Consider the following 27,580-nt stretch of genomic DNA (forward strand, 5'->3'; position numbering starts at 1 on the left):
CTTTTCCAAACAATTTGATCAAGTTACAGTATAGAAATTTTAATTACAGAAGCATTGATAGTAAAAAAGGGAAACACACTCTAAAGGATTTAAAATCTGTCTGTAATAGGGATTCAAAATTGGATTTTTGTAGCTTTAGTTTTATTAAACAAGACACATAATATTAATTTGAGTGTTTTATTTAGATAAAATATAGCTTATAAGTGAATAAACTGTATGACCAAGACGATAACTATATTATAGAGCTCATAAGGAAAAACTAGCATTGCTTTGAACTGTGTGTATTTAAAAAGGAGTTTAATAAAAGGCTTGGAGTAAGTAAATGCAACAAAGAACAAGAAGTGCTGAAAAGCGCAATGATTACACCATCCTGTACGGGGAGGTGGAGCAGACACAAAAGCTGAACTGTGAATGAAGACAAGTGTTTGATGGGCTAACAAGAAAGGTAAACGTTTTAGAAGATATTGTGGGCCATGTTTGAGACCTCTTTAGAAAAGGGGTCTTTTAGATCTGCTCTTCTTTTGAACAATTGCCTAAACAAATTGATGGGCATTAACCATGCCTTTTAACAGTTTTAAATTCTGGGATATGCAAATGAGGCCAACATTCTGGGTAGGATATTCATATTACTAACCGAGAATGGTAAACCGGATGGCATGGACGCAGGAACACGGCGATGGGACCATGAGATGTACTGCGCAGGCGCGTACAACGCGCATTTCATAAACCGCACGCAAAGCTGTATCCACCGCGCACAAAGGAGTCACGGCCCAAAAACGAAAGAGCTCAACTGACGTGAATGAGAAATGAAGCAACAACGCGCCCATGGCTAACGACTACCGACAGCCACACAAAAAACAGGACTCTGCTCTGCAGCCCAGATTCAAACGGAAGAGGCTACGGAGGCCCCACGGGTCCATAAAGTATGGAAGGCGCAGGCGTCAACGCCATATTGTGAGTGGCACTACTGCGGAGTGAAGGCACAGGCGTCACCGCCATATTGTGAGTGGCACTACTGCGGAGTGAAGTTAGGAATGATGTGCTACTTGGGTCGACTAATGTATTTCAGGATACCCAACGCCGGGGGTAGGCGAGCGAAGCAAGCAGGGGCCAGAGCCCCCTTGTGAAAATCTAAAAGGAAGTGACCTGGGAAGTCCCAGCAGGAGTGTGGCTTTGAAGCAGCCCTTGGTCTTTGCTAAGGTAGTCTGAAGTGTAGCCCTTTCGGGGAAGTGACCTGGGACAGCGACAGGCCCTTGGCCCCCATTGTGTTTGAAACATGAGGGATGAGTGAATGGAACATTGGTAAGTATTGCAGGTGGCCATGTAAATCAAGGCTAATAATTTGGGCATTTCTAGTGTTAACTTGTTGACCAATATAAAAAATCAGGAGAGATTAAAGTACCCTTTGTTAACACTTTTACACAACAAAACGATCACAGCTGAAATCAAAGAAACTACACTAGAGAATACACTTTTAAAACTGACAAATCTAAAGCCATCTCTAGTGCAGTGAAGGCCAACTGCGCTGTCTTATCCTGTGCTTCACATAACACAAAAAAGTGACATAAAAGACATAGGAAGCAAAAACACAAAGACTGCAGGTCCAATTAGATGACTTGAGGACACACTTGTTTATAAAATGGACTATGGGTTGGGATGTCTATCATATCACACTTGTGATGAACAGATGACAATCTAGAGGTGTGGAATTGAATGATGTGAAAACCAAATGGACAAATGGGGCTACTGATTTTTAATCTGGTTATCTGTTTTAAACAGTAATAATGTATACAAATAATGTAATTTAAACAGCATTATTGTATACAAAGACAGTATAATTTAAAGAGTAATGATAAATGTAAACAAATATGATACAGCAGTTTAAACTTACTCAGTAGGAGTCAGCACGGTAGTCCACTGTGGCAACACTACTAAAGCAGAGGAATTCGGGGAGCATTGTTAAAGCATATCTACAGCCGATCATTGCAGGGCACATTTATACACGCAGACTTGAACAAAATAAAAAGAGCAATTAGCCAAATCTGAAAGTCATCCAGTTGCGGAAGAAGGCAGTCTTGAGAACTCTCACTACCGACCTCTATTATAGTTTGCCAAAAGGGATACACAGACCAAGTAGCGTAAGATTCCATTTTGCAGTGGCACAACTGTTTTTATTCCTAGCCTTGACACATAATGGATATTTCTGTCATCAAAGCCTATAAGATAGCAGGTAAAATGGATATTCACTAAACATTCCCAACTTGAGGGAATCAGAGATTTTTATAGAAGTAGAAATTAAACAGGGAAGGTGGCAGAGCCTTACACTATGAATCATAGATCTGCATTCTGTTGAAACTTTATTTGTGATAGATTTAGAACCTTTCTGAGTAGTTTTGTTTTACTTTAACAGTGAGTTGTTGTGTTATATGATAGTTATACTTGGATACTAACCCTCACCTATTCTGTTTCTCTTCTTGGTACTCAAATGTGGCACTTGACCCACCTGTCAAGTTGTTTTGCCTACCTAAGGTAAAGTCATCCCTGATGGAGGATCGCAGGAATCGTGGGAAGGAGGGGTCCTTTCATCGGATTGGCTGGCCCAGCACTGTTTCAGTCATGGAATGGCCAAATGGGGGAGGCAGCTTGATGGATAAGGTCTCCAGGACTCTAAACATATCCAAATCTTCTTATGTGATATCATCTACTGTTAAATTCTGCTCCGTACTCCTAAAATTTTTATTTTTATACTGTATTGAGGATTTGTTCTGTTCTGTGTATTGTATTGTATTGACCCCCTTCTTTTGATACCCACTGCACGCCCAACCTACCTGGAAAGGGGTCTCTCTTTGAACTGCCTTTCCCAAGGTTTCTTCCATTTTTCCCTACAAGGTTTTTTTTTTTTTAGGAGTTTTTCCTTGTCTTCTTAAAGAGTCAAGGCTGGGGGGCTGTCAAGATGCAGGGCCTGTTAAAGCCCATTGTGGCACTTCCTGTGTGATTTTGGGCTATACAAAAATAAATTGTATTGATCAAAGAAATCACACACATGTGCTAAAATTCTTATGGCAGCACAATAAAATTTGACAGCATCTAAGGTAGTGAATGTTTTCTATTGGCAATTACAGCACCATTACAAAGTACCCATCTCTTGTCAGTCTTTACATTTTATTGTTAAAAAAAACATTAAATCACAGTGGATTTTATTTGGCTTTTTAACAATCATCAGCAGAAATAAACTTTAATGTCTAAGTGAAAACAGATCTCTGCAAAATGGTCTAAACTGATCAAAGCATAAAACACAAAATAACGGATCTCATAAGTATTCACCCCTTTAATATGACACACCTAAATTATCACCAGTGCAACCAGTTGCTTTTGGAAGTCTTATAATTAGTTCAAGTCATGGGGTTTTATTGGATTGCAGAATAAATGCACCTGTATGTGGAAGGTCCAACCTGTTGTGAGTTAGCATGGTGGCCTAACCTACACAATGAAGTCAACTCTGTAGAAAGCTGATTATAAAGCACATGTCAGGGGATGGACACAAGACCAGATTCAAGTCACTGAATATCCCTTGGAGTCATAAATCAGTCATAAAGAAATGGAAAGAGTAAGGCAGAGAGTGGTAAATCTGGCTGGAGCAGGCCACCCACAAAAGCTGAGCAATCGTGCAAGAAGAAGACTAGTGAGGGAGTCTGAAGGAGTTACAAGCTACAAATGAGTGAGACTGAAGACACTGTGTGTAGAATAGCTGCTATCCACGTGCTTCACCAATCACAGATGTATGGAAGAATAGCAAAGAGAGTCACTGTTAAAAAAAAAAAACACACACATGACATGGGAGTTTGTCAGAAGGCATATGGGAGACACTAAAGTCAGCAGGAAGAAGGTTCTGACCACAATTGAGGTCTTTGGCTATCAGACTAGTGTCATGCATTGCACATTATGAAAACACACCATCCCCACCATGAAGTATGGCAGGGGTAGCGTCATGCTTCTCTGCAGCAGGCTCTGGAAGGCTTGTAAGCATAAAAAGAATGCAGCAAAATACAAGGAAATCCTTCAGGGAAACCTGGTGCAGTCTTCAAGAAACTGTGAGTTGGGACAACATTCTCCTTCCAGAAAGACAAGCTACACAAGTAGTAGAGTGTTGAACCGTGTTAGCCATAGATTTATACAGGAGAAAGTAGGGTGACATGACACCTTTTATTGGCTAACTAAATAGATTACAAATGCAAGCCTTGCCTACTTTCTCAAGTAAGCTACTCAAGTGTTAGTCTTCAATAAGAACATCAGTTTGAATGTCAAATACTGTATTTTACTTACACAGATAGGGATGGGAATCGAAAACCGGTTCTTGTTGAGAACCGGTTCCCACTGTTTCAATTCCATGGAATTGTTTGCCATTTTTGCAAATGATTCCAGTCGCCTCGAATGACGTCACCACGTTGCGTAACGTCATATACCCAGCAGGAAACATGGCGCCTAAGTGGCACAAATACTCAAAAGTTTGGTTATACTTTACGAGAAAGGATGACAACAGGGCAACTTGCAATACTTGCAAAGTAGATATTTCATCAAAGGGAGGAAACACTACGAATATGCAAAAGCATTTGCTCACGCGATAACCTTAAATGAATGTCGTGTTTTTGATCCGCTCCGGACTAGTGAATCTCAACCCAGCAGCAGCGGTAACGTTTGCACGTCCTCTCCCGTTAATACGGCAGGTAACTAATCAACTAACATTGCATATTATGTTAGCGCGATTTGCCTTATTGCAAAACCTGCTATTACTGTGCATTGCATTTAGATGACCATGACGAGAGAGACAGACAGAGTCTGGCTGGCTTAGATGCTGGCAGTTCTCGCTGCAGTCTACCGGTAGCTTCTCCTTTCACAGAGGCGGGGAAAAGTAAAAATTCCTTCCTGAAAAAGCAGATATGCTTATATTTCTGCAAAAGAATTGTTAATTCTCCATAGTTGATGGTTGCAGAATTGCACAGTGCACAGTTCCATTGGACTTGAGTTGATTGTATTTGTTGCTGGCTGATGTAGTTTTATTTTTGAGTGCTCAGCTCATATATACTTTTAAAAAGGAGAGTGTAAATGTTACTGGACATTCTTGTGTAATTGCCACAGAATAATTTATGTTATACTTTGTTGTTGCTACAGAAGAATATTTATTTTATTATTATTTTACATTTTCAAATTTTTTTCTAGGGACCCCGTGGCACCCCATCGAGGAGCCGTAGGCTGTGGATCTCTTAAGATCTCACTGTTGGGTTTGTAAGGTCATGCTACTCCTAAATTTCTGTCTTGTTCAAAGATAAGATATAAAACAAAGTTCTAAGCTAATCGACCTGTGTGTTCTCCTTTTTTAAAAATAAGAATCGATAGGAGAATCGATAAAGAATCGAATTGTTAAACAGAATCGAAAATGGAATCGGAATCGTGAAAATCTTATCAATTCCCATCCCTATACACAGATGCAAAACACACTAATTGAAAGAAAACTACAATACCTTCTTCACAAACTACAACATTTGCATATTCCAACTAGGAAGTTATGTTGTCTTAAAGGGGACAACAGCAATCATTTAGTCTGAATATGTTTATAACATAATAATTAATTCAACACAGGAATGGCTTCAACAGAACAATGTTAAAGTCCTGGAGTGGCCGATTCAGAGACCAGATCTCAATTCAACTGAGAGTCTGTGGCTGGACTTGACCAAGGTTTTCCATTCATGATGTCCGTGAGAGATCCTAAGTGGTCTTGCAAAGAAGAATGGGGAAGAAGTGCAGTGCTCAGGTGTGCCAAGCTGCCAGAGACCTGTGCAGTCAGAGTAAAGACTGTCATGGCTGACACAGGTGCATCTACTAAATACTGATATGAAGGGGTGAATGCTTATGTGGTCAGTAGCTTTGTGTTTTATAATTAATCCGAACACTTTGTACAAGATCAGTTTTTATTTTCACATTAAAGGGTCATTTTCTGTTGATCAGTGCCAAAAAAAAGCCAAAATGAAATCCACTGTCATTCAATATTGTTTAACATTAAAATGTAAAAACCTTCCAAAGGGGTGCATACTTTTTCTAGGCCCTGCATATTCCAAGATCTTACAACCACTTTTTCTTAACTATGAACTTAAATAGTGTGTTCTGCTTTTCTTAATATAACATGACAGAGCAGTTTACAATGATGTGCAACATCCATCCATCCATCCATTTTCCAACCCGCTGAATCCGAACACAGGGTCACGCGGGTCTGCTGGAGCCAATCCCAGCCAACACAGGGCACAAGGCAGGAAACAATCCTGGGCAGGGTGCCAACCCACCGCAGGACACACACAAACACACCCACACACCAAGCACACACTAGGGCCAATTTAGAATCGCCAATCCACCTAACTGGCATGTCTTTGGACTGTGGGAGGAAACCCACGCAGACATGGGGAGAACATGCAAACTCCACGCAGGGAGGACCCGGGAAGCGAACCCGGGTCCCCAGGTCTCCCAACTGTGAGGCAGCAGCGCTACCCACTGCGCCACCGTGCTGCCCTGTGCAACATTATTTTGGTAATTATTTAAACAAATATATTAATGTTTATGATTTGAACTTTGGAAGTTATTTGAAAACTGTACAATTTAAATCACCTTTTTGGTAGACATGAATTTTGTCTGTCACGTGGACCTGGTGAGACATTATTACATAAGCCTTTCATCCTTTTTTTTTTTTACAGTATATCACTGAACCCAGTTAATCCAGTTCTGGGCTGAACAGGCTGTGAAAAACAATTTAGTTTTAGGTGTTTTTTAAGTTATTGACCTTTTGTTGAATAATAAATGCTAGAAAAATCCAAATGTGTAAGTAATGTGCTTATGGAGACTCAGCCAAAAAAAGTTAGGGTGGTGACATTCACACTTTAAGATGTTAAAGGGAAGGTGGTGCAGGGGCTTCCTTGGTTTGTAAAAAAATCGATAAAAAGCAGGATGGTATGTGAGGGGGCTCTGAAAAAAAAACTGCTTAGCTCATTAAGTGAGTCTTGGCAACATTGCACTATTCAGTAGGACTTCCTGTTGTTCATTAATGTTCCCCGACTGGGTTTAGTCTGGGAGATTACTCAGACATATTCAGTGTGCATGATAGATGTACTAACCTTAAAATAATATAGAAAATATAATAATATAATAGGCGTATTTTAAAAAGACTTTTCAAAGAATACAAGTTTATCTAAATAAAAATCAATCTGTAGTCCTGTTTGAATTTTAAGTAATTTTAAATTAAATCTGAAAATGAATAATCTTACCATTGGTTATTTAATTTTGGCTTGCAAGAATGCCATCCATCCATTTTCATGCCATTGCAGGGTTACAGCCAGTGTCACTAATGGGCATGAGGCAGTAATTAACACTTGGTGGGATTCTAGGTTAATTCAGAGCCATCATTTTACCTAACAAGTTGGAAGTCCTTGCCGTAAAACCACACTGACAGAAGAAGAACTTACAGTTCTGGCAGACTGGACTAGGAATAGAGTTCTGCTCCCTGGATCTGTAGAATGTGAGACAGCTACACTAATCTGTACATCTGTATGTTGGTTCTGTTAACAAGCCAATTCCTTATTCTGGCCAGACACCCAATCTCACATTTTATTGTTGAATTTTTAAAAGCATCTGACACTCAGAATCACCATTCGTGGTGACTGACACTGACCATCTTTATTTCAAACAGCTCCAAGTGCCTAGAATTTCCAAATGAAGGTATACTTGAATGCACCTTGAGATGTTGAACGCAAATTCTTTTAGGCTGTGGGGATGACATAATCATGCATTTCTTGACGCCCTTTTACGATAAAAGCAAAGTCCGGAGAGCCTTGATTTTCTTCACAAATGCAGGTGTGGTGATTAATGGGCCCCCTTGAATAAATATAATCCTTAATGCCGAGAAGAGCATTGCCTAACAACATCCCATAATGTCTTGTCCTTCTTTCAATAGAAGGAAGTGGCCTCCGCTTCCCCAGGAAGAGTGGTGAGGAAGCCAGTGGGCTGAGAAAATCATGCAGGCAGCCTATCAGGCATCCAGTAATTTGAGAACTCAAGGCAGGCGTGGAGAATTTATTGGAGCCTCAAGAAGAAGCCCAACAAAACAGACAGTCTGATTCTACTGGATTGGCATCACAGCTCGGAATGGACTTGATATTAAAAGGCCTGTTTTTGTCCTACTTGTTGATGTTCTGCCATTCCCAGATCCTGGATATAAAAGAAAAAAATGTTTGTCGGGATAAGAGGTAGGGTGCACTGTTTTGTCTGGTATGATGGCAGGGCAGGAGGAGATTTAGCAATGATGAAAATCTGAGGAGCGGTTTCCTTCCCATTAATAGAGCTGCTCCAAACAATTGGGATCCATCTATGCATGTGTTCATCTTCTGCCCTCTAGGCACAAGTTCATGCTTTTATGTTCTAATGTTAAAAATGTTATCTTTGATTCCTAATATGTCTGTAAGTGGTGCATGTCCCAAACCCACCTCTGTTTTGAAATGAATGGGCACAAATACATTTATAAAGAGCACCAGTTCCATCACATTATTCTAACAGACAAATAACTTTGGACCTCCACCTATTAACTTAATATGAATTTTATTTTGAGTTAGACAGCTTAGTGATGGAATGCCCCATTCTATGTTTTGGTGTGGTATGAACATTTGGTCAGATCAGGAGCTCAGTTCAAGTATATGAAAGGCCTGAAGGAAAGGGTCAAAGGGATGTCTGAAGAGTATCCTAGGTGTGGAGATGTGATGCTTTCCTACAGGGAATTGATGTGTTCCTCAGTGAGTTATTTCAAGAAGGCATCATAGTTTTAACTTATTGGTGGTGGACAATGTCCAGGATTAGTGGCATAGGATGTTGAATGGCCATTTTGAAGTATGGTGTCCATTACAAGTTTCATGGCAGCATTCTTTTTCTCAGAGTGGAAGCTTTTTGTGAGACTTTGTCTCAGTGACCTATCCTTGCACTTTATTTGTCCATCTGATTAATAGATTGGATACTACTGTGTTGTGGAACACGCATACAAATACATTCTCACATTGGGCCATTTCAGAGATGTCCTAATAATCTTATACACAAGTCTTTGGGGTGTAGAAGCCAAATTGTAGTACCTAGAAAAAAACTTGTCTAGAAACTGGGAGAACATACAGACTCCAAACAGAAAATGAATGAATGGTTCGTGCCCAGGACTCCAGAGTTGTGAGCTTTCAGGAATATCCACTGTGTTATCATATCAAGTCTTCCCTGACCTGTCTTCAGTGTACATTTTCATATAATATAAAAATGTAATCTTGTGTTGCTTTGTAGTTTGTTTCATTAGATACATTTTGTTATCATACTCCATACGAAAGGAGCTATACTCCCTGAAAACTGACTAATCGACAACCCCTGTGAGAAATGCAGTCAATAACTTTTGGCCCAGAAAAAATGTTTTAGTTTCAGTTTTGGTACTTTTTTTTAGATTGTCTCAATTTTACCATAGAATTTCTGTATCTTAATTGTGACTGATCTGTGGACTCTTGATGTCAAACTTTATTTTGTAATGTCACATTTGTGACATATGCTATTGTTGCTGTTTGTAATCCTATGCATGCAGTCCTGCTTTTACAACTCTTTATTTGTTTCCCACATTATACTGCAGTTTTGCTTTCCATGAATTGTAATCTACTATTTAAAAATGTACATTTTTCCATCTAACAGAAACCCATCACTTTTGGTTTGTTGTCCTGGGTGGAAACGTCAGGGGACCAACTGCAGTGTCCGTGAGTACTGTACACCACTTCTGATTTTGTTTGTTTTTTACCTTGAGAAAAAATGTTTTGTTTCAACCTTTATTAGGCACAAATGTTTTGTACTATAGAGTAATTCCCTCATGTTCATACTATACCACATTCCCATCCCAGTCTGTATGAAAGACCTGCTTAATTCATCCAATAACATAACCCAGATTTTACCATGGCCTCTTTCTTAACCCTCAGTAATTCACTCCATTCTGAGTTTATTCACAGATTATTACTGTTTAGAGCACTGGGTCCATGTGACAACACAACTGAATCTCGGAAAAATATGTCGCCCATGTCCAGAATGTTATCTTTGACTTACATCAGAGAATATTACATCTCTTGTGTGTCTCAAATTATTGTGCCTTACCTATATGCCATAATCTACAGTATATCTATACTGTATAATAAAACTATACTGTCTGTGTGTGTGTTTGTGTGAGAGAGACCGGTTCATCCGAACAATCTGATTGGTCAGTTTGGCCTTGCTCTGATTGGTCAGTTTGGCTGTGGTTGCTCAGTGGTAGTTGATGTGATAACTTTATGGGTAAGAAGTTCAGATCCTGTTTGCACCTTAAAAAAAGCAGAAACAAATAACTTCTGACATTTAGTCTGTAAATACTAAAGTCACCTTTAAAGACAGGTAGTATTTGCAAGAATATCACAGTTGGTAATGGGGGCCCATTTACTATTGGTGGTAGTCAAGGAAGAGAGCAAGGTGTCTTGAAATGACAGAGTCTGAGAAGCAGGCTTTACATGAACACAATCAAGAGAGGCAACAGAGGTTGAAACACATAAGGATATCGAGGAAAGAGCAGGAGGAACACTGAGGGTGCATGTAGGGCAATAGAGGTTGAGACACACAAGAATACTGAGGAGAGGTGCAGGGGGAAAACTACAGGTACACAAGGGGCGAGAGAGGTTGAGGCTTATGAAGATACCAAGAAAAGGTGCAGGAGGAATATTATTTATTCTATGACCTGTCTTTGACAGGAAAGCATGGCTAGTAATACTGCATTATAGTTCACTTGCTTCTGTTAAGTCAGTGGCTCTCAAACTCAGTCCTGGGGACCCCATGTGGCTGCCTTGTTCTTGTTCCAACCAACGTCTAGCCTGCCTAAATAAATTATTTCCTAGTTTGTATGTTTTTGGGTCAGTTTAGAAATAACAAAACTACAGTTGGAAATTTTTATTAGAATGTACCAATGATTTATGTATATTACATGTGATAATTTAATTGCTTTTTTACCTTGGTTTTTAAGATTATCATCATCGTCATAATAAATGTAATTGTTATTTTAGATGTTCTGGTTATTTAATCCATTATTTACAAATGAATCCATGAGTGAGTCTGACACTGAAGTCGTTGCAGCCTTCTAACATTTACTGTCATTTGTTGAGGTGTCTGCTCTGCTTGTTGTTAATTTTCATTATTAGGATGCAACTAAAGAGGCAAACTACTTAGAAAAAAGGCAAATTATATGGAACACAACAAAAGAGTGTTAAGCATTTAAAACTATTGCAAAAATGCAAATATTTGTAAATGTCTTACAAATGTAAAATCACAGTACTGTGGTTTTCCAAGTGCAGAACAAGACAAGAAATTAAATGAGGTCAGTTAGAGGTAAAATGGCTCCCTGATTGTGAAACTGTTTGGAACAAAAACCCGTAGCCACATTAGGCCCCCAAAATAGTATTTTTGTTTGTGTCTCTCTAAGTGTTATAATACGCATCTGACCTATAAAATTTGATCTCACCTACATATTAGTTAATTGCACCTATGTCTACTAGTATTTTACCTTCATTATATCTTAAAATACAGTATATCTTTTGTGCAACCCAAAAATAATGTCCTACCTGTATAATAAAATACTACATCTTGTCTATGTCTTCCAACGTATTGCTTCTCACTTCTTTCCAAACTGTTATATAAAATATCCTGTATCTAAGAACTGCATCTCCCACACTTTTGTCAAGTATTATTTTTGTCCTGTCCTGACCTTTATTGAACCTTATGCAAGTCTGCAGTATGCTTATGTATATTCAGCATGTGTACCTGTCCGATCGTTCAGTATGGCCTAGAAAACAAGTTCCAAAAAATATACAAAATATGGAAATACTATATGCCTCTCCAAAGTTATTGCCTTTGTCTTAGCTTGACTTTAATGAAGATAAATCACCACATATGTAATCCTGTTTGACAATAAGAGGATACAGATGCATACGTCAATGTTCAGAGGCACATAGCCTCCTGGTGAAGGGTCACCATGAATTAGGATCTTAAAAGTGAGACATTAAAAAAGAAAAAAAAAGCCTTGAGATTCCTTCCAATGTGCGGTTGTTAGGTTTGTGTGGGATCCCTGTGAAATGGAAAATTACAGTATACACACACACACACACACACACACACATATATTCAGATGTGCAGTATTTATATTTATCTCACTGTGTACCTCTAAAGCATAGTGCAAGATAATGTATTGTAGTTTATTTTGATATTTATATTCAATTTTATTGTACATACTTATTTTTTATATTTGCTCTTCATGTTACTTGTCCTTTTTGTCCATTTGTACAGTTGTAACATAAGTCATTTCCTTTGGGACTTAATAAAGTTATTCTGGTTCTGATTCTGATGTATTGAATCTGCGATCAACCAATAAGGTTCTCTTTTTCTACTAATAAAGATATCTGTTTGTTCTTAGCACTGTGTGAAGGACCCCAATCCTGTTCTGTAAATGAAATGTGTGTAAATCCGGGGTTCTGCCTTTGTAAGCCAGGATTCTTTGGAGCCAACTGTGAAACAAGTAAGTTTACTGATCTTTCAGAAGCTTGATCATGGCTTCTGAGTAGGAAAAGGGAATTACATTAAGGAAGAGGGAATTACATTAAACAAGTTGTAATGTGATCAGCAAGCTAAAGTCTCCAGAATAGGTTGATTTGTTTTAAATACAATAATTGTACAGAGAGGGTGTTGGTACTAAGTTCATGCTGTTGCTTCATAGATCCAGTGTCCTGTGTTCAAATTATGCGCCTGCTCATTGTGTACGTACAGTTTACTTGAGATCTCAGTAAATTGTTCATTTCCCGATACATATTCAAACAAGTTTTCTCAAATCCTGGCTAACATTCTTTGGTATATTCTTTGATGTTTGATGATGATTAAGAACATGTATAAAGTTAGAAAGTATCTTTAGACTGTGTGAGAATTTCACTATAAGCTCCTCCTCTTCCTGAATGTGTTGCATTGCCAAGCTCAGTGACCCCCACAGTGCCTCTTGTGAGAACAGCATAACTGTTAAAGAATTTAACAGAAACTATACTGTACTATACTACAAATCTCAAATGTTCTGCTCATACAGTAAATCATAAAAATGATAAACTCCACCCTAAGTCAACAGATCACATACTGTGTATACAGTATGAGTGTTTAAAGTGGCTAACAAGTCAGCAAAACTGATCAGTACACTCATAGGTTGTCTACAGCAGTCTGTCAGATTATTTTGACAGATCTAACTGCTGACATTTTTTTTTACTCTTTTTTGATGCTTGCTCCATGATGTGTGGTTGTCTGAACTCCTCCACTGAATCCAAACATAAGATAAAGCACCATCACATCCTTGATGCCAACAAATGGCCTTGATGTCAAAGTGGGGGTTAATCATGAGCATCATATGGCTATGAAGGTTGGTACTGGGCTGGGCAAAGCCAGAAACATGATTACATTTACAGTTTAAAATGCCACCTTGGTGTCCTTTAGATTTTGATGTGACATTATTTTTCAAATACTTGTATTAGATGGTGAGGAACTGACAGGGGGTGGCACGGTGGCGCAGTGGGTAGCGCTGCTGCCTCGCAGTTGGGAGATCTGGGGACCTGGGTTCGCTTCCCGGGTCCTCCCTGCATGGAGTTTGCATGTTCTCCCCATGTCTGCGTGGGTTTCCTCCGGGCGCTCTGGTTTCCTCCCACAGTCCAAAGACATGCAGGTTAGGTGGATTGGCGATTCTAAATTGGCCCTAGTGTGTGCTTGGTGTGTGGGTGTGTTTGTGTGTGTCCTGTGGTGGGTTGGCACCCTGCCCGGGATTGTTTCCTGCCTTGTGCCCTGTGTTGGCTGGGATTGGCTCCAGCAGACCCCCGTGACCCTGTGTTCGGATTCAGCGGGATGGATGGATGGATGGATGGAACTGACAGGAATTATTGTCTGAATATTCATATTTAATACGGAGTTGCTTATTGTGTTCAGTCACAGTTTCAATATGTGCTCAATGTTCCACTTTTTGTGCTGGCACAATACTGTGATATTTATGATGTTTAAAATATGACCAACAACGAAACTATTAAAGCAGAAAGCATCACTGAGAGTTCATTTAAAATATGCTTAAGTTTAAGCAGGATTCAGCATTGATGGGCTAATTTAGTTTCTCTTTTCTTATTCTTCCCATGACAGGTTGTCCTCCCCAGTTCTGGGGTTCCGAATGCAAGAAGGTGTGCTCATGTCATCCACATGGACAATGTGACCCTGTAACAGGTCAATGTACTTGCAATTCAAATCGCTGGGGACCCAACTGTCAAGAGACATGCAAATGTGGAAATAATGCTGCCTGTGACCCCCTTACAGGCCAATGCATCTGCAAACCAGGCTGGTGGGGGCTGAATTGTAAACAGCAATGCAAGTGCAATCTTGATAACTCCAAGTGTGACCTTATCACTGGGAAGTGCAATTGCTCACCAGGTTTCTGGGGTGCCAACTGTGCACTGAAGTGTATGTGCGTTCACTCATCCTGCCACCAAGAGACAGGGATATGCCACTGCAAGCCGGGCACATGGGGGCCAGCCTGTGAGCGATCTTGTACCTGCCAAAATGGAAATTGTGACCCCAGAAGTGGTGAATGCCTCTGTGAACCAGGGTACAAGAGTCCTACCTGCAGTGAGCCTTGTCAGGCTGGCTTTTATGGGAGCGGCTGCAAAATGAAGTAAGTCAATAAAATAACTAGTCAGATTGTTAACCATTTAAAATAGCTTGATGTGTTCTAGTTTTAAATAATAATAAAATTAGATATTTTAATTTATGCACAACATGCAGCTGCACCAGTATCGAATAAAGTACCCAATAGCCATACTTGAGTAAAAGTAGAGAAGCCTTTCTGGAAACTTACAGAAGTAAATGTGAAATTTGCCCATGAGAAAAAATTCAACTTTAATAGTATCTGATATTAAGCATTCTTAAGTATGAAAAGTACAAGTAAATGCATAATCTCTTCCTGTTTTATATATATTCAGAAGTAGACCTTACAAACTTAAAATAATTGAGACTACCTTCCTATTGCGTAAGCCGAATTACAATCACTAACGTATAAACCAAGTGACTACAACTTCAACAAGTGACATTCAGTGTGAGTGGACATCTTAATAACTATATCGTAATTCAGTGTGGAGGGTACAAAATAAAAGGTGTGCAGGCTTCCCCCACTTCACAAAGGAGCTAATCCTTTTCTAAAAACCCCTTCATAAACTCCTAATTAAAATTAATTTAAATGGAAAACGTTTTTTGCCATTCCCCAAAAATGACTCCCTATTTTGTTCCAATAACACTGAACTACATGAAAGTTGACAAAATTAGTTTATCATTTCTAATTTCACATTCAAAAGAACAGCCTTTTAGTTTTTCTTGGAATTTTCCAACTAGTTCTTGATCTGTTTTGGAGCGGTAATGTGAGAAGACGTGAGCAACACACACAAGAAGGTCAGCAAACCACAGCACATGATTGCTCATGTAAAGCTCGCTGCAACTTGTGGATTATCACCAACATCCACCTCAGCCCTGTTCTGTCATCTGTGCTGAGGTTTACTTGGAATGACTGCATAGATGATTGAGTAGTAGTGCCAACGGCATGCATTTGAAAATTGTCCCAAATTAACTGCATACTCAAATTTTACTGAAGCAATTTACAAAATTAGGTATAACATTGATATAAACTTTAATATTGCTGTAAAGAATGTTTCTAGTAAAATATTGGAGTAAAAGTAACCATTTGTGTTTGAAATTGTAGTTAAGTAAAACTAGTCTGAAAATGTTATACACATGTAGAGATATTCTCAAAACAGTAACTTAAGCTTTTCATTTTTACTACTATTTAACACTGAACTACACCAACAGTGTCTCTTTTACTATAAGACCTGCAATGAACTGAATCCAGTGTGACAGGGGATAGTATGTGGTAAATGCAAGGATGTCATTATGGCCATGGAGAATTCCAGAGGCTGGGCTGCTGAACAGTTGACTTATGTGATATGGTGTAGTGTGTCAAAGCCCAAAGCTCATCATGAGCAACATCTGTAAATGTGAAAATAAGGTCTTGTCTTCCCTTCACAGGTGTGGGTACTGCAAACATCACAAATCTTGTGACCCTAAGAATGGGTCTTGTGTGGCCTGTGAGCTGGGCTGGAATGGTACCCTCTGTAATCAGCTATGTCCTGCGGGTCGTTATGGAGAAAACTGCAATGGGGTGTGTCGGTGTCGTGGCAGTGAAGTCTGTAATCGCAAGACTGGGACATGCTTACACTGTAACCCTGGCTGGTCTGGACCAAGGTAACAGATGGAAAACAAAAAGCTAGCAGACATCCTGTAAACATACAGTACTTCATGTGACAAAAACTCATTCAGGTTGCTTAGAAATTAAATGCATTATGTGGCTTTTTATAAAATTAATGTTCATACAACAACTCTTTCTGAATATTTATTTGGCAGATATCTTTGACACCTGTGAAAGGCGCTATATAGGCACCCGACCCGACACATACTGACAACAGAGGCACGTGTAAAAATCAGACAAAAAGACTTTATTTTCTTCAGCTGGGGCCACGTCTTCCCCGTGTCCTTCAACTCTAGCACAGTCCCGCACAAGCACACCAAAGTAAATGTAACAAAATACTTCTTCCTCCACTCCTCCCAGGCAGCTTCGTCCTCCTTCTCCCAACTTTGGCGCTTAGAGTAGTGGCTGCTAGCTCCTCTTATAGCCCACCCAGAAGTGCTCCAGGTGATGATTGGCCTAATTCAGGCTGCACATCCGGGCATGGCTGCATCACGGCCCAAATGGGCTCAGTGCAGCTCCCCCTGGTGGTGGCCACGGAGCCCAACAAGGCTGAGCTCCAAAGTGCCATGATTGTGGCTCCGATGCAACCCAAGGGGGATGCCACCAAGTGTTCTGGGGGAAGTAATAAGCCTCCCATGGCTGTTCCCCCGGATTCAATATCAAAAGGGTGTCCCGGCTGTCCGCCACACACCATTCAAATCTTTTACAAAGTACCTAGCAGAGGTATTGGGGCAATTTAACACACAGTTTAAATGGTCCGAATAGTCCCTTCTCATTTTTCTAATTATTTATTTCCTTCACATGTGGTAACTAACAGGATCAAGATGGATTACAATTGTTTCCATTTTTTGCAGTTAGAGCACATACAGGTTAAGCTACTTGAATGGGGTCACAAAATGCATGAGATGTGGTGATTTAGTAATTTATAATCCAGTGCCCAATCTAATACATTACTCTGGCTGCCTTTTCTTGCCTCTTTATAGGTGTGATTCCCCGTGTCCAGCTGGAAGCTATGGAAACCTCTGCCGCTTTCAGTGCCAACCATGCTACCATGGAAGCTGTGATTCAGTGACTGGACACTGCATCTGTGACTCAGGCTATCAGGGAGACAGGTAATAAAAATGAAAGTTCCACACACGCTCACAGAGCATTCACGGAAAGCCCACAAGGTTGCAAGTTAGAAAGAGATGTGCATCATTTGTTAGAAACTCTGTTAGTTGCTTATTCTGATTCACAACACTTCACTTCAGATAATAAATTGAGCAAAAGAAAAGTTGAATAAAAAACTATGTCAATGCAATCTGTAAGATGCAAAATACAAAGTAAGCTGAACATAATCACTGCCTTCTTGTGGATAATCAGCCTTCTTGCAGTTCATCCTCTGACTTGATTTTCTTTGAATTCACTCCTATTCTTTATCTTGCAGCTGCAATGCCACTTGTCCAGCTGGATTCCATGGCCAGAATTGCTCATCTCCTTGTCTCTGCAGGAGTGGTACTTGCCATCCAGTCACTGGAGTCTGTGATGCTGGTGAGTGCTCAGCTGCCACATGTATGCATGTGTGTTACTAGTGTGCTACTGGCTGTATGTGGAGTCCCCAACAAGACTGTCAGGCACTATAACTGGTTTGTCCAGAATACATAGTCATCCTCTGGGGTTTCTCGATAACTGCCAACTATCTTCCAGGGAATCAAACCTAGAATGCTTAGCTCTTAATAGTGATATAGTGACCTTTAAATTTAAAATATACAGTAGATAACATTTTCTGAGGTTGACTAATATGACAAAAGATACATTTTTTCATAACATAAATATGCAATATATAACACCTCCAACAGAGACTTTTTCTGCATGTATATCAGCCAACTGAGCTACACAAAAACAAAAATAAACAGGGAATATGTAATATCCACTGCAGATCAATTTTGTTACTAACTGAATCATTTCTACTATATTTTAGAAAATGGTAGTGGTAGAAACTATTATATGGTGAAGCAGAGTTTTGTAATTTGGAGCACTATTTTATGTGCTGAAGCATGACTAAATGTAATGGAGTAAACTTCCAGGTATTAGATGAAGGCAGAAGATTTTTTCACATCCTTAACTCTCATCCAATAGTCACATATTGTAAAATGCTGTTAAAGAAAATATGCAATAATTCAGCTGTGTGCTGTTCCATCTTTGCTACACAAAATCCATCCATCCATCCATTTACCAACCCGCTGAATCCGAACACAGGGTCACGGGGGTCTGCTGGAGCCAATCCCAGCCAACACAGGGCACAAGGCAGGGAACCAATCCTGGGCAGGGTGCCAACCCACCGCAGGACACACACACACCAAGCACACACTAGGGCCAATTTAGAATCGCCAATCCACCTAACCTGCATGTCTTTGGACTGTGGGAGGAAACCGGAGCGCCCGGAGGAAACCCACGCAGACACGGGGAGAACATGCAAACTCCACGCAGGGAGGACCCGGGAAGCGAACCCAGGTCCCCAGATCTCCCAACTGCGAGGCAGCAGCGCTACCCACTGCGCCACCGTGCTGCCCGCTACACAAAATGCCAAATTTTAGTTTTCTTAGATTGTTGGTCTTCTTTTTGGATTTTGTCATTCTGTATAGTATTTTGTCCATCAGAAAGAAGGCGGTCATAACACAGACTGGCAAGTAAAGCATGGGAACGTTAAAAAAAAAAAAAAAAAAACACCTTCAAGTATAGAAGACATTTAAGCATATCTGGTAAATGTGCTGAAAAACAGTTTCTTTGGGAGGGTGGGGTTGTGTGTTATCTCTATTTGTTTATGCCTTCTGGGGTTGTGTGCTAGCTTTTCTATAGTGTCGTCATTCTTTGGGATTGCCTTGGGCTTTTATATTCAGTATTTTTTACTTCCTTTTCTGACTTGGACATTGTCATAATAATAAAATCATAGCATACTTATAACCTTCTATAGTTTTGAAATAAACCCTGAAGATTGTATAAAAGAAAACTGAAATGTCTGTTTCTCAGCTTTAGGAAGACATGAAGTTCTCATCATTGCCATTCTTGTCCCTCTTTTGCTGGTACTCTTGGCGGTCATCTGCTGCTGCTGCTGCTGTGGAACCAACCTGAACGATACAAAAGACAGGTTCAGCAAATTTAGTCACTTGTTTTAAGTCTGTACTGTATTGAAAGCCAAGAGATGTAAAACTAGCGGTCAAGTAAACAACAGTGAATAAGCTTCAAATCAGGTGGTCTGGGTACATGTCATGTGTGTGTCATTCACTGCTTTTTTGTTTAAAATAACTGTTATGTTGTGAATTTTATGTTAGCACCAAGTCAATTGGTTTCAGCACAGTCTAAATTTGTACATAGTTACATTTATTTAAGATGCCTCAAAATTACAAAGCACATGTACAGGAGAGTTATTCTTAAAGGATACTGGTGAAAATTGTGTGTTTTCTAACCAGAGTGTAAAAAATTAAGATCTCTGTGATCCTACTAGGGGGCTCCGCCCCCTGCTCGCTTCGCTCGCCAACCCCTGGTGTTGGGAATGACAAAGAGCGTGATGTATGAATAAGATATAGAATAGTGTGAAGGTGTAGATGATGCAAATATAAAGCAAACAATAAAGTGTGTGGCACAGTGTAAAGGTTTATTGGAAAATTTCTTTGTACACGCCGTTTAAGTGTAAAAGGTAATTCCAGGTCAGAACTTGTAATGTCAATGAAGATGGTTATTGTTGTGATCAGAGTCAAGTTTGTCAGAGCTTAGAAAGAGTTGTGTCTCTCCAGGAAGTAATGGAATGACTTGGGTATTTATGTTTTCCACATTAATATTTTTTGGACATAATATAGTGCGTTGTGTTAAAAGGGGCATTTGGTCTAATGAGATTGCTGTTCCAAATGTGTCTGTAACTAAGTCGTCGCAGATAAAGGCTTGAGGAATTTTAATAATATGTGGGTGAAGTCCATCTGTATTGGTGAGTGTACCATCTCCCAGTTGTAATAAACAATTGTTATGATCTGGTTCTGGACATCGCATGTTTTGTACTAACTGTATCTTTTGAAAGCGATGCCAATTGTCTGCGTATTTTAAGGTGCACTGAACAATAGCTGAGCGCATGGCATGTGTAAGAATTGCTAAGCACTGTCTAAAATCTCCTCCTAATAAAAGTACTTTTCCTCCAAAAGGAATATTATTATTCATAAACGTTTGTAGAGGTTTATGAATGGTGTTGAGTAAGTGAGTGGATGCAATTGTACATTCATCAATAATTAACATTTTTGCAAGACGGATGTCACGTGCAGTGCTACTGTTAATGTTCATAGTGGATATCGATTTGTAGGATCTAATGCAGTTGATAAAGATTTCACTTTCAGGTACATCGTTAGTTAGAAGCTTCTGTAGATATTCAGGATATGAATGTAAAGGAGGCAGTCTAATTTGACCCTTTTGACAACAACGTGTAAATGTATTACTTGTATTGCCAGTTGTTTCTTCAGGGAAGTGAACTGAATGACAATGATTGCAAATGACATTCATTAATCCGAATGAATTTTCCTGGTGTATGTTTTGCTTGTGCCGTTTGAGAGGCGCGTTGTTGCATGTCTAGTATTTGTGACGTGTTGTTTTGGAGCTGTAATCCATTTGCCTGTGCTGTGTGAGAATCCCGTTCTATCCTTCGCTGCCTTTAACGTATGTCTGAGACGGGAGGTGTTTCGTTTTGAATCCGTGCCTGTTGCGATGCAGCACTTTGATTGATAGATTGCGTCATGTGGATCTAGGATGTAGATTTGTGCATATTTGCGTTGTTGATTTGTTTCAGGGTGCACTGTTCCAATGCGATGCAGTATTTGTGCACATATGCGAAAGCAGTATGGGCCATTGCCTTTTGGTGGCCTGATATTTACTCCGGTAGATGCAAAAGCAAATGAACTATTGTAGGATCTAATGCAGTTCATAAAGTTTTTACTTTTAGGTACATCGTTAGTTAGAAGCTTTATTTGAGCTTTGCGTTTTTGGAGCCGAGACATTTTTTCTTCTAGAAATATGGATAAGTAATAAGGAGTATTGCACTCACTGTTAATATGGAGCCTTTTCTGCAGTTGAACGGTTACTAGTGCCTTATTGTAATGAGATCCACCTATGCTGCACAGTGTGAATTGTTTGGTCCCATTATCCGAGCGGTATCGTTTTGTACCTGTGATCGTGAATTCATGACTTATTTGTTCTTGAGCGTGAGAAATATGGATAAGTAATAAGGAGGATCGCACTCACTGTTAATATGGAGCCTTTTCTGCGGTTGAACGGTTAATAGTGCCTCATTGTAATGAGATCTACCTATGCTGCATATTGTGAACGTGTTGAGATGACGTATGTTTAATACGGACGGTTCATTTAGAAATGGGGCTTTGTGTGTCATTTGTTATTTATATTACTGTGGTCGTGGGTCTGAATCGTCGTTTTTGTGTACGTTTCGTGTGCTATGTCCGATGTCTGTCCCGTTTCGTGTCCAATTGGCTTTGTATGGTGCTCTTGGCTTCTTTTTTTTTTGTGTGCTTCTGGCTTGTTGAATCCTCCTCTTTGTGTGCGTCCAGTTTCGTGTGCAATGGGATTAAATCCTCCTCTTTGTGTTTGTCCCGTCCGTTGCTTGTGTGTGTTGGGGGGGGGGGGTTTGCGGGCTCTTTTTTTTTGTGTGCCAGGGGCTTGTTGAATCGTCCTCTTTGTGTGTATCCCGTCCGTTGCTTGTGTGTGTGTGTGGGGGGGGGGGGGGGTGTTTTGCTCGTGCGGCGCTGTGTGCGTCGCCTGCGTTTGACTCCTTTTTTCTCTGCTCACTCCTTTTTTCTGTGGTCTTGTCCGCCTCTCGCGGCACCTCATTTCTTGGGGCGCCTGTGCAGTACGTCTTTTTGCGGCTACGGCCCATGGCCGGATGTCCCTGCGTCCATCCGGTTTAGCATTCTCGGTTAGTAATATGGATTCTGCATGATATTAGTCATTTTGAATTAGAGCTTTCTATAGAATAAACCATCTCAATGTACCTAATAAAGTACAAAAGAAGACAAGTAACAAGTTGCAATTCATTCATCTATTAATTTTCTGAGCCTGTTTGTTACGATACAGGGTCTTGGCTTACCATATTCTGTGCCAGAGTCACTGGGTGCACTTTATCACAGGGGTCATCCTTACAGACTCTCACTTGCTCACACTGGGCCTATTAACTTCAGATGCATTAATTTCAGCTATGCTAGGAAAGCATAGTCCCTGAAAAAGTCTATATTAAAACATAGAACAACTGAGCTCATGCCAATGCAAAATGCAATATGGCACAGCTGAATTAAATGATATACACTGGGAAGAGCCTACAAAATTAAAAAGTTCATCAGAATATACATAGGAGAAAGAGGAAAATAAGTACTTTGAAAGAGGACTAGAAGTACTTTTAAAATTATTATTTATTGCATATTTTAATATTTTAAGCCATTGCGTTACAATGAGTTAATCACAAATCATTAAGTCTATTATAATTTATCATTATTAAGTATGGACTTGATATTTTAATTTTAAGAGTCAGGCTTTGTTCAATGGAGTAAACCTTGGGCCATTTACTGTAATTTTTGAGTATGGTCTTATGAATTCCACAAGAAGAACAAAATCCCTAAAATAAGTGTAAAAATGAGTGGTGCAATGCATATCATTTATATAATGTAGATCAGGGACACACAACCTCTTTTGAAGATGAACCAGTCTCCTTCAAATTTTTGAAGGCTCACAACATGCATGAGTATGTGATTTAAAATAGTTCTGAGTTCAAATTTATGATAATTAAAAAATGAGATATAGTTTTTGTTTTGCTCTTGGGCCTGAAGAATTTCCTGGACAGAGTAGATTTGCCCTTCAGCCCGCATATTGTGCACCCCTGATGCAGTGATCACAAAACAGCTATGATTTTGAAATTGTCAACCCTTTCTCATGTTTCTTTATGATTTGCAGGTCGGCTATTAGTGATGCTGGTCCAATGACTCGCATGAAGCACCATGTTATCTGTGTTATAGCTAATTTAAGCTCAGCCATTCCCTGCTTTGTTCTGGGGTCTTCAACATGGCCTCGGGTCACAGGTACAGCTCACATTTTATTTTTTTTTTTCTTGACACTATTTTATTCTCTCTATTTGACAAAGCTGTTTAAAAAAGTTCAGATTTCAATTAATAGCCTTTTCATTTTACCTAAGGAGAACTGTTTGGGAAGCCAATCCAAAAAGAGACTAGTGGAACATGACAGTTCTTCGGAAAAAGAAAATTATGTATCAACCTCCTAAGAACATTTTAATTTCTATTAAATCAATATGTCCTCAAATTATATGGGTGAAAGCTGGTATACTTAACCATACAAGGGGGATTCTCTCATTTTCACACAGCTGTCAGCCTAGAGATCTAATCTGGCTATCCTACTGTGCAAACATGAGACCCCAAAATAATAACGTCATTTAATAATTACACATGCATATCATAATTTCTACATAGTGTGCTTGAACTCAGAATTAAATGGAATCACTCAAAAATAATAAGCCTAATCCATATTCTTTTCCTTATTGATAAATGCTAGAATAATTAATAGATGTTACAACTGCTTTCTCAACAGTGGCCCATCATGATGCTGATGTGACCTTTAACCACAGCTTTATCGAACCTCCTTCTGCCGGCTGGGTATCTGAGAACTCATTCTCATCTTTTGAAACAGACGAGGAAGGTCCTGTCTACTGCATTCCACCCAAAGAAGGTAACCACGAGGGGTAAAGCAGAATCTGTTAGAAGCCAATAATTTTGTTATTGTATTGTCTGGTCACTCTATATTTTTGGTTACTACTTTACAAGTTCTTTAAAGGATCAGAAGTGATTATAATTATTATTATTATATGGACACTTATTTTTTAGGCTTGGCTAAGACTTGTCAATACCAGTAAGCAAATCATCTCCTACCATTTTTCTAAACAGATGAGTCAGTCACTGTTCTAAACTATTAACCAGGCTATTTTTTTTTACAATGTGGCACCTTGACAAGACCTGCTATGTTTGTTTTCAGGTGATGGTGCAGAGTTCCAGGAAATGGCTTCTAAGTGTAACATCTTTCCAGATGTTTCCTCCTTCAATGCTGAGGATGTTTCTCAGGCCTTCCCTATTCCCCGAACCTCCAGCATTGCCAAGTCCAAGAGGCCTTCAGTGAGCTTTGCAGAAGGCACAAAGTTCGGACCAGAGGAGCGTCGTGGATCAGCTACAGAAATGTTTAATATCCTTCGTGCATCAAAAATGTTATGGGTGACCTCAAAGCTTTCAACTATCCAGTCCAATACTTCTTCACTAGAGGGGGAAGAACCATCTTCAACTGAGGATAATCATCATTATGAGGATGCTGAGATGCCAGATGCCAATCTAAATCAAACAGACTCGGATAAAGAATCAAAATCAGCGTCCACTGGGGGCAGTGGAGAAGCCCAAAGTGGTAGGAGAAGGACAATGTCAAATGCCAAAAGAAATGCTCTGCCACATCCAGCTGCAGAAAACACAGTTTCTGTACAAAAAGGCAATTTAGAAAAAATCTCAACTGTCTATGTGACATTAGGAAAAGCTGTGCGTCAGTCCAAAGCCTCCTCTGACTCAAGCATGGAAGGGCCAGTTCAATCAGTTTTGAGGAGACTGGGCAGCCTACAAAGACAGAAAGAAGACTCTCCCAAACCTAGTGGACGGGGAGACAATATAATAAAGCCACCCCGAAGAAAACTTGGAGCCAGAGCTGGACTTTGGGAACAAGCCTTAGCTGCTTCAGCTGCCAAAGGTCTGCCTAAGCAGCAAACACAGGTTAGACATTCAAATAAATTGGATTGCTCTGTGGACTCTCAAGAGGGAACTGAGGAAAGGAGGCCTCTGATGTCCACATCCATTCTTAAAAATACTGTGATGTCCTCTGGTGGAGAGGCAAGGGAAAAGTCAGAAATGGAGAATGGGGATGGAGCTGTAGGGGACCAATATGAAACCCACTTGGAATGCAGCATAGCTTCAAACATTAACCACAGTGGTCAAGGTGCTCCTAGTGCTGATGAGCAACAGACACTTACAGAAGATGAAGGGCCAAAATATGAAAATGTAAATCCAAGAGACATTAAATGTGCTTCATACACAACAGAAGGTTAAAGCAAGAAAACAGAGCTCTCATGATGTGTTTCCACTCTTATTACTGCCCTCTCATTACTGGGGAATTATGTGTAAATCTCTAAGCCACCTTTCCTATTACAGGATAATTCTCAATAATTGATTTCAGAATCTGCTGAAAACTATGTTGAAGAAAAGCTAACCATACTTGACTCTTTGGCCTCCATGAGATTTTAACATGTGCCTGAGAAGTTTACTCATTTCAGGTTCTGCAGTTTAGGTAAAAATTGAAATGTTTCAGGACTAGTAATCATGGCTAAAGGTAACAGCAATACAACAGTCAGGAACAACTGCTGACTCCATTGTAACTGCCTCATAGTCCAGATGTAACACCGAAGGGTGAGACAACACCTTGTAGAACTGGCTGATGGCTAAATGAAGCTTATTGTCCTATTGGGTTACTATTGTGCAAAAGCAATAAGTAAAGTCCTTTTAGACAACATTGCAGTAAGTGGCTCTGAAAGCAAAGGGAAGGAATTTTGGGTTATGGGTAGAAAGTCAACTGTTGAATTCTGCAAAACTCTTCACCAGTCTTATTTTGAAAATAAAAACAATGACAAAGAACAGCCAGATTAACAAACAATCCAACTATAATGTATTTTTACCTTTGCTAAAATCCACTAATAGTAACTTATTTGTATCTTTAACTTGGTAGCATGGCATACAATTTCATAAGCCATAACAGAGTGACCAGGTAACCATTCAAAGATGTATACAAGTTTGCAAATGTGGAAAAGTCTACAATTCTGGTACTGTCTTATAGCTCTGTAGATTTCTATTAGACTAGTATAATACAGCCTACAGAATGCATATATTTCTTCCTTTATTCACCCCTTTATCTGACTAAATGGTACTACAGTATACTTCCCTTTTTTATTCTTATATTCTACTCACCATTGCACACTCTTCATTCAAAACATGGTAGCTTCAGATGTGGTAATTTTAACAATTAGTAAAGGTTGTTATGTGCATGACTTTCTCTTTACTGGCTGGTGCATATAGGAATAATGAAAAGGAACAAAGAATTTGGTATTGTGTTCAGCCCTAGAAGAGTGTTTCCCAATTATGTAATTTTTAGAATCCTCTCTATACTAGAACAATAGAACACACTACATTACAGGGAAAACTCACCCACATACTCATTTATACAAAGCTAATTTCAAGTCTTCTAATATTCACAACTTTGGGATGTAGGAAGAGAACAGCATCCTCTAAGAAAGTCTATGTGGCCACAGGAATCACATGCAAAATCCATACATATGCTGACTGTGACAGGATCTGAAGCAGTCTCATAGAGCAGGGGTAGGCAACGTCGGTCCTGGTGAGCCGCAGTATGTGCAGGTTTTTGTTCCAACCCAGTTCCTTAACGAGAACTCAATTATTGCTGATGAAGCACATATTGCTTAAGTGACATTTTGATGCTTCATTTTAGTGGTCTCGCTTGTTAAGGTTCTCCAACCTTAATTGCTTATTTCAATCTTAAACTGCTGCATTCAGTGTTTTAATTGCTCCTTATTAGCAATAAGATGTAAAAGACAAAGCAGCCAGCAGTTCTCCAGCTAGCTTTTTTCCAATTACATCTGTGTGTGTTGTTCATGCACTGTTTGATTTAATAAAACACTTAATAGAAAAATGTGACAGACTGAAAATGATCTGTTTTAGGCTTCATATCATTTGGATGATATCCTTGGAAAGGAAAAAAATCTACGATATAAGAGCCTTACATTGCACAGACTAACAAGCCATAAAATTAAATAAGGTCTGAGATTGGCAATGATTGGTTTCTAATTAAGCAATTGGGTTGGAATGAAAACCTGTAGCCACTGCGGCTCACCAGGACCGACGTTGCCTACCCCTGTCCTAGAGCAATGATATGTAACATTAAAACTGCACTTAGGAGTTTGATGTGTCTTTTTAACATCAAGCTAGTTTTCTGATTCACAGCTTGGGTTGCCATTTCATTATAACCTGTGAAAGC

General features: G+C 39.5%; 1 protein-coding gene across 1 annotated transcript; it reads left to right on the top strand.

The window, feature by feature from the left end:
- The first annotated feature begins 7,753 nt into the window (after positions 1–7,753).
- Positions 7,754–26,958, top strand: scarf1 (scavenger receptor class F, member 1). Its single transcript, XM_028806754.2, has 12 exons — positions 7,754–7,893; positions 7,994–8,285; positions 9,745–9,806; positions 12,530–12,631; positions 14,272–14,797; positions 16,198–16,413; positions 17,401–17,529; positions 17,844–17,947; positions 19,427–19,544; positions 23,390–23,514; positions 24,038–24,175; positions 24,479–26,958. Exons 2-12 carry the CDS (start codon positions 8,185–8,187, stop codon positions 25,582–25,584), a joined length of 2,727 nt encoding a protein of 908 aa, XP_028662587.1. The 5' UTR covers positions 7,754–7,893; positions 7,994–8,184; the 3' UTR covers positions 25,585–26,958.
- Positions 26,959–27,580: the final 622 nt, after the last annotated feature.

Source organism: Erpetoichthys calabaricus, chromosome 8 (genome assembly GCF_900747795.2).
Source record: "Erpetoichthys calabaricus chromosome 8, fErpCal1.3, whole genome shotgun sequence".
NCBI classification, from domain to species: Eukaryota; Metazoa; Chordata; class Cladistia; order Polypteriformes; family Polypteridae; genus Erpetoichthys; species Erpetoichthys calabaricus.

Coding starts and splice junctions, on each gene's coding strand:
- scarf1 (XM_028806754.2), top strand. CDS start 8,185: ATGGACTTGATATTAAAAGGCCTGTTTTTGTCCTACTTGTTGATGTTC. Junction 14,798..16,197: donor GGGAGCGGCTGCAAAATGAA/GTAAGTCAATAA, acceptor TTCCCTTCACAG/GTGTGGGTACTGCAAACATC. Junction 23,515..24,037: donor AACATGGCCTCGGGTCACAG/GTACAGCTCACA, acceptor CTTTCTCAACAG/TGGCCCATCATGATGCTGAT.